Source organism: Perna viridis, chromosome 7, assembly GCF_037379345.1.
Source record: "Perna viridis isolate PV_CMFRI_1.1 ecotype Kerala chromosome 7, ASM3737934v1, whole genome shotgun sequence".
In the NCBI taxonomy this organism is placed as follows: Eukaryota; Metazoa; Mollusca; class Bivalvia; order Mytilida; family Mytilidae; genus Perna; species Perna viridis.
The window spans coordinates 25,129,753-25,142,298 of record NC_142451.1 but is presented as its reverse complement, the minus strand read 5'-3'; the positions used below and the strand labels follow the sequence as shown (position 1 = coordinate 25,142,298).

General features: G+C 32.2%; 1 protein-coding gene across 4 annotated transcripts in view; it reads left to right on the top strand.

Annotated features, from left to right (window-relative positions):
• LOC148611961 (ral guanine nucleotide dissociation stimulator-like 1) overlaps positions 1 to 12,546 on the top strand; it is a 39,072-nt gene that overhangs the window by 14,831 nt on the left and 11,695 nt on the right. For all 4 annotated transcript variants that reach the window (XM_088593009.1, XM_088593007.1, XM_088593011.1 and 1 more), the window contains 4 exons: positions 2,631 to 2,723; positions 6,023 to 6,228; positions 7,753 to 7,821; positions 10,348 to 10,532. In XM_088593009.1, coding sequence (XP_088449135.1) covers positions 2,631 to 2,723; positions 6,023 to 6,228; positions 7,753 to 7,821; positions 10,348 to 10,532 — 553 coding nt within the window. The remainder of the gene's footprint in view (positions 1 to 2,630; positions 2,724 to 6,022; positions 6,229 to 7,752; positions 7,822 to 10,347; positions 10,533 to 12,546) is intronic.

The window sequence follows — 12,546 nt, the reverse complement described above, 5'->3', positions numbered from 1 at the left end:
GTCAAGTCAAGGTTCAAATTTTTTTTGCTGTCAATATTACACTTAGTTATATACTATGCCTATTAATACTTGTGGTTTAATTACTACTTAAATTCAGACGTTAAAATAGGAAAATTTTTATTACACAGGATATTTTTACCATACATGTACAATGAATACTTGTATTATCACAAGTTAATGAGTTGTCACAGTACTTGTTCGAAAATTTACAAAAAATTAGGTTTTTTTTTTAAATTCCCATTTTCCCTTGCATATAAGCAAGTGTTTTTTTTAATTAAAAGTATTATTTGAAGTGAACATTACTTATACATGTATCATATTTTTTAGTATAAAGAGTTTTAAACATATTAGAATGAAATTTGGAGTAGGTATAGGTTGGTGTCTTGCATGAGTAGAACTTCTCTCCCTTTCAGTTTTTTTTTGGGGTTCTAACTTTGTGTGATTTTTATATCTATTTTTTGTGTGTTGTAATTTTTGTGTTCCAGAAGTTGTCTTGACAAAAGAAATCCCTTCATTTGAATATTCTGTATTACTACTTTTTCCTTTTAGTTATGTTGAAATATTTTGCTGTCCCCCAAGCCAAAGTGGCGCAAATATGTTAAATTGACAAAATCTGAAAATTTGCAACTACTAAAATTGCTATATTAACAGTATGACTCTATTTTATGTTGATTTTTTTTCCTGATATGAAATGACCTGGAGTTTACATGAGAAAGAAAAGAACTCCCATGTAGTTTTAAGAAAACAACTTTATTCTATTTGTTTAAACCCTGGACAGTGTTGACTGTTAAACTCCAAAATACAACTGACTGATGTAGAGCCACCCTTTAAGTTATAGCATTGTGGTTCCATAACTAGTCCTTATTTTGTATGGTAGCAGTCTGTGATTTTGGTACCTTCCTTTTTATGTCTTGGGGAGAAAATATAGTTATTGATATCAAAATTAAAGAGGTAAATGTCTTAGTTACACAAATACTCCACCAACACTTTGTCTGTCCATCTGTTCTCTCAGTCTGTTCACCTTACAAACTTATGTGGCAGATTTCTCTGCTTCTACTGGACCATATATTTTCTGCCCCTCACAAACAAAAATTGGGGCATCTCGGAATCACCCTGACTGTCTATCTTTCTTTTTCTCTGTCTGTATGTCATATGAACTGTAATATGTATGCATTTTGCTTTTACATAGGAACTTACTGGTAAACTGCGCAACCTCGAGGGTAGATTTGTATTATTTGAGTACATATGAAACAACCTGAAGCCTTCTGTACAGTAAATATATTGAGGTCAATGGCAGATGGTTGCATCCAGTGTATTGGTGTGGTCCAATAAACAATCATTTCTAATCTAAAACTTCAAAAAACTAATACTATAAAGATTATTCATAAAGCAAGATAATGGAAAAAATGAAATTAAATCCTTGAACCATTTGATTCATAAAACCAATTACATTTTGCACCTGTTTTCTGTGTTAAGTGCACACCTACACATAAGCTTACCGAGCTGTTATTATATAATCTTTAATAATAATCTCATTTTTGAAGACATATTTACTCAATTGTTCAACTTATATTACAGAAATTAAAGATGTTATCTTGGTTGTTTTATGTTACAGTGTGGGATTTAGTTGTATTCTACTTAGTACAGCATTATAACTAAGAAACACCCAGTGTAACGACTATGTTGAATATTTTTGACATTATGAAACTCACAATTTCGTAAAAATTTCTCAAGTTTGTTGGGTGTGAAAAAAATGTTTAATCGTTAAAGAATGAGTATGCAGGAATTCATCAAGTACAAGTTTTGATTAATGTTTCGGTTTTACTTGGTTTTGAGTACATCTTATATATATATATACTTTATTTTTTGGATCTTGAACTTCCTAAGTATTTGGTTGTAATGCTGCTTATGACGTTACTCATTGGGAAACGCCGTGCAGCATATTGAAATTTGCAATATTTTTATGGTTGATTCTTTTTTATTTTAAATGTGTTGTTATATTGCTGGCCTCTTATTCTAAAAATGTTTTATGAGTTTGTGTTTTTACCAATATTTTCCTCATTGAGCAAAGAATGTCATGTTTTTACCTGCCTATTTGCGTGAAACATATGATGCCCAGTAGTAAAAATTTATGAAGGGTATCCTCATTTTATATACCTATGTTTTATTGACTGACCAAAGATCATCAGTATTAGAACCAAATGCGTAGCAAGATCTGTGTTAAAGATAGAGGATATCTTTCTTATTTACTTACTTATCCTCCTCATTCATGTATGAGGTGTAATGTCACCTTAACAAAAGGTCAAATTTCCTTTCAAGATTGAAATGACCTTGACTTTTTTTGCATCCTGCATGACCTGTTCACCAGAAGTGAAAGATCCTCAATAAGAGTAAATGTCAAGTTTGGTAGATCTGGGATCTAGATAAATGAAATTTCAATGGTCCTGTATCAGTAATTTATGGTCCCTGACCTCGAACCAGTGGTAATTTGAACCCCTGTCTAAAACTGTTCAATTCAACTTCGTTCTTAGACATTGCCTTTGTACTTGCTTAATTCATTCCTCAGTATCATTGAGAATCTTAGGATTTTTTATTGTCCCCATTTTAAAAAATGTTTGTCCTTATTTCAGGATGACATCACAAGATTTTGGCGAGAAGAGCGAGAAGAGGGTGCTGTGTATAACTGTTATCTTAAGAAGGTTACTTACCATTCATTTTCGGAGGTAAATACTATGTTTAAGGTTTTGTAGATCAAGGCTTGAAGAAAAGGATAGATTTTGCTATTATTCTATTATTTAGATAAAAGGAATAATAGAAAATTCAAATTCTTTTCTGTTTTCACACACAAAAGAGAATCTCATGAGTATAACTGCAATATGCCATCCAGTCTTTGACTGGGAGTCAAATTATTGTGTGTTATTTCCTTTTGCCTATATACATGTACTTATTGGTAGAATTCCAATTTTTTATCAATTTATAGGACCTTGTTAGCCCCAAGAAAAGCAAATTTTCACATGTCACAACTTTGTCTTTACACTGTTAGGAAATTTTTTTTTTTTAAATTCCTAGATTCTCATTCCCTCCCTGACCCAATTTGTTCACCCTCCCTGAACAATTTTATTTTGATTTTTTTTCCAAACTTATGTCAATTTCTTTCAAATTGACAGCATTTTCCACTTAAAGTGATAAAAATAACAAACGAAATTTGCCTGCCGGCCGCTAGTTACATAAGAGTCTAGGAATTTTTTTTTATGATGGCCTTACCACCTCAATTCTTGCCACAATGTATTTGGTTAGCACTTCTTCTTCATTACCATGTTTATTTTTACCCTCAGTATCTTTCCAGTTCATTTGTGTTGTTCATTTTAACAGAGAATCTATGTTAAAGTTAGGTACATAAAAGTCAGTAGCATGCACCAACAACCATCAATATTAACCTTGAACTATAAATGTCTGGTTTCAAAATTAAATTTGAGTTTTACCAGTGTAGCTTTCTAAAATTAAATGGTTATCTTGGCATCTTTATGGAGATGTTTCTGAGTTATATAATGGAACCAGTACTAAGGTTATTGCATAGTGGTATAAATTATAAAAAATTGAGTGTTCTCTGTTTCCTGTGATTACCATGGCGATGATAAACTGTTTTATTTAAGTAATACAGATAAAATAATAGGAGATAACAATTGACTCTGGATCTTCCTTTCTCTTTGAGGGTGCTGAACTCAAGTTTTAATTTTAGAATATCACTGATAAATTGTAATCTATAGGTTTTGTATTTAGATGTTGAGAGCTTCCTTATTTCTGTGTAAGTGCTTCATGTCATGTACACCAGTTGTCTCCCCTGGGAGGTATTAGCTGTGAGCTTCGTCTGACAAATTTCAGATTATTTAATGTACAATATATCTCAGCTAGTTATCTTTGATCTTCTCAGGTTTCTGATGCATGGAAAATGTACTTACAAGTTAATTCACCATGTATTAGTATTTGAGTTGTACTTTTATTATTCCCTATGTTAGTTTTAATGGGTGCTATAACTTTAGTTGTCAAATCCATTGCTGTATACTGACTGGACATAAAACTGATGTATGGATGAAGCTTAGAAATGCAGGTAATTGCTAGGCTCTGCCAAGCATTTTCATCAGTTTGAACCGAATTTGTACATCAAAGTTTTTGTAAAGTCAGTGCACTGTTGTTGTCATTCATACTGCAACAATTTTTTAAAAGAAAAATGACATTTTATGCATGAAAAACTTAAGTTTTTAATTTGAAGCAGGTGGTATCCTGGCAACTTCAAACCCTTGTAATATTTGTTGCAGCCTAATAGAAAGTTATATCTAGTCACTGACTCTATATCACTTGTAAATACCAGTATATGGTCAATGATAGTGGTGTAGCTGGCATTTTGAAACCATTAGTTTTAGTCTTTTTGGGCCAAATTGACTAGTCACTTGACAATTTGATTAGTCAATGACTAAAGTGACTAGCTTTAGCTAAATCACTGAATGCATTTTGACTGCTCAAATAGAACAGTTGCAGTATAAAAGACAATTTTATGTTCCAATGGGAAAGTTCTTGGTCCAGTTTCATAAAGAAGCTCAAATTGCGATTTCATCAAATCCATCCTAAGTCAACTTTCAACCAGTCAATCAACCAACCTTATTCTTGAAAGTGAAGACTTTTTGAAACACAGTTAGATTTTAAACAAAAAATAAAACTCAGTTCTGATATTTCTGTCTAAATGGTTTTCTGTCTTTCAACCTGTTCATTTTGTATTTATATACAAAATTGCTTAAAATTTTGCCAGTGTATAAAGGTATTGTGCTTATGTCATTTGTGACACTTGGTTTTTATGCTTTAAAATGAGCTGGTGGATCTTGATAAAAAAAAATTACAGCAAGGACCTAAATAACAGCAGGAAGGTTGGTATTGATTTGTGGGATGAAGGCCCCAACTGTTTTGGCAGAAGTGGCAAAAAAAGTGCCAAGAACAAGAATGAAATAAAATTTAATGATATAACCCCGATGGATTAATGTCATTGAAGTTGATTTACGATGGTCTAACTGGGATTGATTTGGTGGCAATGACCTTAACCATTTAGGAATGAAGGGTCAAGCGATGGTCACAAATATGCATTTTTCTAGCTTTAAGACCTCTGCAGTTGTATTAGACTGCACCCTGCAAAACATTTAATTTGACTTGGAACAGATTTTTAGTACCAAAAAAATCAGGATCTGTTACCGGTAGTTGGTTTGGAGAAAAGTTTTATTCTTGGTACACGATGACTGTAATTTTAAAATGATATACAAGGATCTGGTGGTTAAAAAACTCTTCCATGCTAAAGGACTTTCACGAAGTAGAGAATTTTGAAAATGGTGTTCCAGCTTTTAAATAAACCATTCAATATATGAGTGAAAATAGGCTGCTATTCAATGTTCAAGGTTGTTTCTTTTGCTTTTATAATGTGCTGTAAGATAAAAAACAATCCTTTCTTTGTTGAGTTCTGGAAGTGTTCCTATTATCAGTTCAAATTAACCCACAAAAACTCTTCATTAGGAACTAATTGCACCAAACTCCTATAACTTGCACATTCAGTGTTAGATTCCTCAAATCCTTAAGTCACGTAAATTACACTATAATGAGACCAAGCAGCATCAAATCCACCTTTAAATCTCTGTAAATCACTGTAAATTGACAACAGCATGATACATCAGACATCAAAGAGATTCATATAAAATATCTCAGTACAGATCTTATCATCAACCAATATATATGTACATGTATGATTTTATGGTTTATTAGAGTGAAGCTTTACTATTATACTACTGGTACCTGTGAAAGTCACATGGTAAAAGTATTGCTTTGTGATTTAAATGCGCTGGTAGAATAAATTACTCATTTCCTCACAATATAACAAGAAAGTTGATTTAAATGTGTTAACCAATTCTTTCACTTTTTGCACTCAGTTGAAATCAGTAAAATGCAGGGCTAAAGATTGAACAATTTCTGAACTTTTTATTTTCAGTTGGAAAATGAGAAGGGAAAGGAATTTTCTCACTTGATGTGGGAAACCCAGAAAATCAGAGTTATAAAATCAGGTACACTAGAGAAACTGGTGGAAAGTTTGGTCACAGTGAAGGGGGAACTGGACTCAACCTATGTCAATGTATTTCTAGCTACTTACAGAACATTTGCAACACCCAAACAGGTTCTAGAGTTACTGATTGATAGGTGAGTACTTTGGAAAGACTTTACACATCATACATTTGTATGTCAGTGAATCTAGCTCATTGCTCACAGGAAGTGTTGAGTTAGACGTACTGACACTGCATTTGTGCCTAGTTCATTGCTCAGATATTAGAGTTGAGTAAGATTGATCCTTTCAGTGTACCTGGATAATTGCTCACAGATTAGAGTTGAATAAGGCTGACCCTGACATATACATGTACCGATACATGGCTAATTCCTTATAAATAAGAATGGAGTTGGACTGAGTATACCTGTTTACCAGTTTACCTTTTTCATTGCTCTTTAATTAGGATTGAGTAAGACTGACCCAGCCAGTGTATCTAGCTCATTGCTCTCAAATAAGATTTGAGTTAGACTCACCCTGATAGTGAAGGTTTGGTCAAAGTTATTGGTTGGGTTGATTAATAGGCTTCTCAAGATTTCCCCCACCTTATATACTTATGTGTTTACTTGTAGCTGCTATGTATGATCCTTTATAGAATTTGTCCAAGTCATTAAAAAGAGATTTTGATTATAGATAGAACCTTAAAATTAAACTACAAAATCCACTAAAGAGGATACCATTTATAGCTTTCTGGCAGAGAACAAAATTGCCTTTCAATGGCATACTCTTCAAGGCTCTCTGTTTGGCACTATTGAAAAGAAAACCAAATTGTACAAAAGCTTTAAAGATCCTAATGTACCATCAAATGATATGTCCTTTGAAGATCTTGCTTTTCTGAAGTGTATAGATGAAAGTGGGTAGAATTTTTTTCTGATGGAAACACTGTTATCCATGGTAACTGACATACAAAACATGACTGAAAACAAGGAAGGATGAATCGGAGGTTAGATGTTAACTACCATGTTATGGTTCTGTTTACCTCATCATATCATTACATAATACAAAGGTGTGAAGAAATTTAGGTAACACTACAGAACTTTGGAGAGTTTATTAAATCATCAGCAGACATGGAGTGTTCTTGGCAGTATATCTGTTTATATGACACTAATGGTTACTGCCAGCAGATGGAACAAACATGATAACCACAGAATCAAACATGTATACTGATAACAATTTATGGATCTGACTAGCATCTGTTTATATACTGATTCATGGAGTGGTGTATTGGAATGGATTGGAGTTGTTATTCTCTGTGGTTGTTCTGTTAAATGGGGTGGTATTTTGGAATGGATGGGAAATTCAATAGCTTATGTCTTCCGAGAAACTTATAAACATGTGGATAGACTTTAAGAAAGCCTATGACCAGTTGATTTTAATGATAGTGACTATGTGATGATAATTGGCCACTATTCATCGACTGTTTTTCTGTCATTCTCTGCACCAACTTTATCTTGAAAATTGTAAGATGGTTAAGATAAAAAAATGTAAATGTGTACTGAAGACACTGCTTATTCTACATCTTGAAATTTGAGGGACCAAGATCTTCGCTAAAAACTTATTTTAATTTTATTTGAAATTTTTATTTTCTGGAAAGAAGTTAGTATGTTCAATGTTAATTTCAGGTTCAAATGGTTGAAAAAAACAGGAACAGAGAGCAAAGAGAAAAAAGAATTACATGATGTACAACAAAGGTATATGTATTGTAAAGTTCAGGTAGAAAATCCCAGTGTGACTACCAAATCATATTTATGGCAATTTGGGCATAAATTCAGTTGTGTTTTCTGCAGCTTTTTAATATAGGCAATGTAATCAAGGTAAAAAAATGGTATACTAGTACATTTAAGGTAAATGTGATGACACATTACACAATCATAAACATCTTATAGAGAAAGTTGACAATAAAGGGCAGGGTTCTAAAACGGCTGGGCAACAGCTTCCACCCATAACAGTCAGTAGGGAACACTATTCAGAAACATAACAATTTCCTCCATAGACCTGTAAACTTTTCTTAGTTTACTAAGTAACCTTTCACTAGCTGTGTGTCTGTTTTCCATGTCTGGTCTTTGTCCCTCGATTACATTGTTTTGATTTCTGCTACAATCTTGGTTCCCTTGATTACTCCTTTATATGCTCTGCCACCCAGGATGTGAAAAAAATCACATGGAAGTTGTTTATTGTGTACTTTACTAATTTGCATAAAGAGGCTGGATTTAGTACTGGGTGTGGCTTGGTTGTTAAAGCTTTGAAATAGCAGATATACCCTTTGTATAGGAAATTGGGATTACTGTGAAAGTACTTTTATTCGTGGATATCAATTTTTGTTTTAAGGGGAAAAACATCAATTTCTAGATTCTTGAATTCATTAACTTGACATCTTCATCATACAAACTAATGGTGAATTTCCTTTTCATTAGCAACCACAAAAATTGGTATCCCATGAACAATATTACTTCTACAGTATTACTTGCTGTCCATCACTGGTGAACATTAAGGCAACATGTTTCAGACTTTGCACCTTTGTGAGCAGTTAGAATGATAATATTTACTTCACACTCAAAAGTGCCTTAGAGTACTATAGTAATATTAATCAACAAAAATAAACTTGTTTTACCTAAAATAAACATGTTAGCTGACAAAAGAACATCTGATTAATTACATATAACAATTTCATCAATGATTCAGTGTCTAAGTTAAACAGAAGCTGAGGATGTGGTTACTTAATCAATGATTAATTCTCTGAATTTTTGACTGGTTTCCAAACAGCTATTTATTTTTTTTTATTCTTGTTCTGGTAAATGTAAAAATCTAAGGTATTTCTAGATTTTCTTTGTGTGCATTCTTTAATACCCAATCTTTTGATTTGGTTTTCATTTGAAGTTGTTCTGTATTTTCTATTACTAGTATACTTCAAAATGAGAATTAATTTGACTTGTAAATAAGTTATAAATGGTGTTAAGTGAGGAGTAAAATAGGTATCTCTTTTCTTGTAACAAGTTGTTGGTCTGTCTGTCTGTTGTTATTTCAATATTTCAAATCTTCTTCAAAAGATAATGGTGGCAGGGATTGAGAATGGGTCTTTCTTATCTTAATAATTTTCAGAATTTCATAGACCATTATTTAAAATACATAGTAAATATTTATGATACATGTATTAATGAAAACATTTTTGGTTCAGATGTTATTAATGATACATGATCCCCATGTTATCCCTATCATTGCCTGTAGTTTTCACTACAGACAGATTTGGTGCCCTGTCTTTCATTCTGTCAAATTTCTCTGAATAAATGTTAATTCTTGTATCATGCACTATGAATTTTGCTTATAATGTGTTAAAGTGTCCTTTTTGACCTTGATGACCCTGACCTTTTCAAAAGCTGTACAGAACACTACTGGATTATTGGTAGATAGATGTTGGTAACTTATGTTTGTTGATCACCTTTGATAATCAGCTGATGATTGTTTGTACAGGTGATTGTATAGGTGTGTTACTACATACTGGTCTAGATATGAAAATTTTGTTCTGATATGTCTTATGACCATATTCTGCCTCTGCCAGTGTATATAATAGGGTATGTAAGTCTCATTATGTGACTCCATGATTTCATGAGATTGACACCTTGTCTGCCATTCAAATGAATGGAGATTTGTCATTGACGTATCAATGGGTTGCAATATTAGAATATCTTTTTTTGTGTAAAATACTGATAAGAAATGACAAATATCTAGTTCTACAGGATAAAAATGTTAAGAAAAGCATAGAATAGAAGACTCTTCATTGTGATGCAGTGTTTCAATTTCCAAGAAGTAAACAATAAAATGCAGATTGGTCTTCAGATTTCAATATGTTTTACATTGTAGATTCCGGCATTGAAACTGAAACTAAAATGAGACTTACAAACCCTATATATGTACTTATAAATATAATAAAAATAAATATCTGTACTCCTACAGTGACTACAATATAACATGGCACCAAGAATAGCTTGTCAGACAACCTGCTGCAGTACAAAAATATCTACAAAAAAAAGTTCATTCGCACAAAATTAAATTTTTAATTTGCTGCCTATATTTGAAAGTTTCTTGTTATGTTCTTAGCTTTTACTCTTATAAAACTTCAGAGTGCATGAATGTATAAAAAAAAATGACATTTGAATGAAAACATATTGTTTTATTTTGATTCGATATTTGTTTTAAAACCTTTTCCCCTATACTTCCAGAACAATAAGATCTGTGATATCTGTATGGTTAGACACATATCCTGAAGATTTCCGGGAAGAACCAGACTTTCCCTGTCTTAACTCACTCATTAAATTCTCAGAAAGGCATATACCCGATAGTGACCTATCTTCCCGAGCAAAACACAAACTTGAAAAATTCCAGAAAGAAGCTTCCAGCAGATCTGGTAGGTTTAAATGTAGAAGTTCACTGAAAAAGGGAGATAATCCTGATTAACTTTGATACCCAATCACATAAAGTAGCGAGATATTATGTGAAAAATGTTTTGGTGGTCTGTCCACCTGTCCGTCCCCTAATGGTTTTCAGATGATAACTTGAGAACTTTACACTGTTGTTTATTACCATAAAATACAGGTTAAGTTCAATTTTCAGCAAAATCCAAAATGTGGTTTTTGGGTTTTTGATCCTTCAAGAATACCTTATGTCACCGGTCTATCACTAGAACTTACCTTCTATTTCTGAACTCTACACAAAAATATAGCCCAAATGTAATTCATTTTATATCATTCAATTCCTCTTTTATAACAAGTAAATATGTTCCTTGCAATGTATCTGCTCAATAATATTCTATTATTTATACAAATAAAATTAAGATCTAGTCTTCATATCAACTCAAGATGTGGGGGATTCCTTTATGGCCTTGTAAGATTTACATTTAGGAAATTTATTCTTGCTGTAATATGTGTCTGGAAAGAAAAAAAATGTGTTTTAATATTTTCATTTTAACACACTTATAAGTCAAATTATCCATCCTATCATTAATATTTTATCATTTAGAAACAAGAAGTGAAAAGTAGTGATTTTAACCAAGTAAAATTGGTGGGAAAATTCAAATTGATAAAATGTCTAGATTTTGAAAATATTGTGTTGAGGAAATTATTTACGCTGATGTTTAAGTATAATTTTATGTAGGATAAGTACTCTGTTAATATAGCTTTGGAATGTAAATGCACATTAACTTTTGGATAGACTTAAAATTGGGGAAAAAGGTGAAATGGATCAAAAATTTGTAAATGTGTGTGAAAAGTTGGATCAGTAGTATAGATTGCCTTTCAGTTTATACATATTAAAAAAAGACAGTTCTTAATAGTATTTTAAATTCAATGTAGGATCACAATTTTATTTAACGTCATATAATCTGTGTAAATTTGTTTACGCTACAATTTTCACAAGAATCAAAAATCACCAGTGCTATCAGCACTTTGATTGAATTGTTTGCCTTCCCTTTTTTTCAACACTATGTGGCAAGTATCACTTGATGTTTCATTAATGCCCAATTTTTTTATTTTAGCTTTGTAGTAAAAACATTAACTACGCTTTATTATTTCATTATAGAACTGTTATTGTAAAAATGCATGGGCTTTTCATAACTCTTGTTAACATGTGGATAATCTCTACCAAAATAATATAAGTTATCTATGTGAACATAACTTAATATAATGTTAATAACACCCTTCACTACCCTGTACATACTTCAGGTTTGCCTCAGGGCGTACTTGGTTACTTCAGGGAGTTAAAATCTCCATATCTACGGGAATTAACATGGATAATAATTTTATCCCCTGGTCTTTGCCCAAATAGCATCATTTATGGACAAATGGACACAAGTGTGTAATGTTGAAGTCAAGTTTTTCTTACTCTTAGTAAAAATAAGTATGAAAAATAGAAAATTTAGATATTATTTTGCAAAATGTAGGGTACTACCTTTGCTAGAACCCTACACCTACCAAAATATTCAATATTTATCTTTCATAATACAAGAAATCAGCCTACCTTAATTGGGTGAAGAACGTCACACGCTGCAACATCACAATTGTGTGATGTCGACGTGGGTCATTATGCATAGTTAGGTCAAGAATTTCATTCATGAAGATGTCATGATATTTTCATCAAAGCACAGGGTTTCATGGAATAAAATCAGGAATATATGATGAAGTTTAAGAACAGACATATAAGTGCTTCTACAAAATTCAATTCTCATTGAAAACAAACAGCAAATGGAGTAGAAATCACCCGCACGACTTTTCCCGGGGTAATAGCTAGCAACGACCAGGTTCATGTAGATGGGTTAGCAACACTCGGGTATATGGGTTTTTTAAACATGTGCTATCAACCAATGGAAATCCTAGATTTTTACAGAGCTGGGGATAATAATAAATATTTGTTGTTGAATTAAGCAC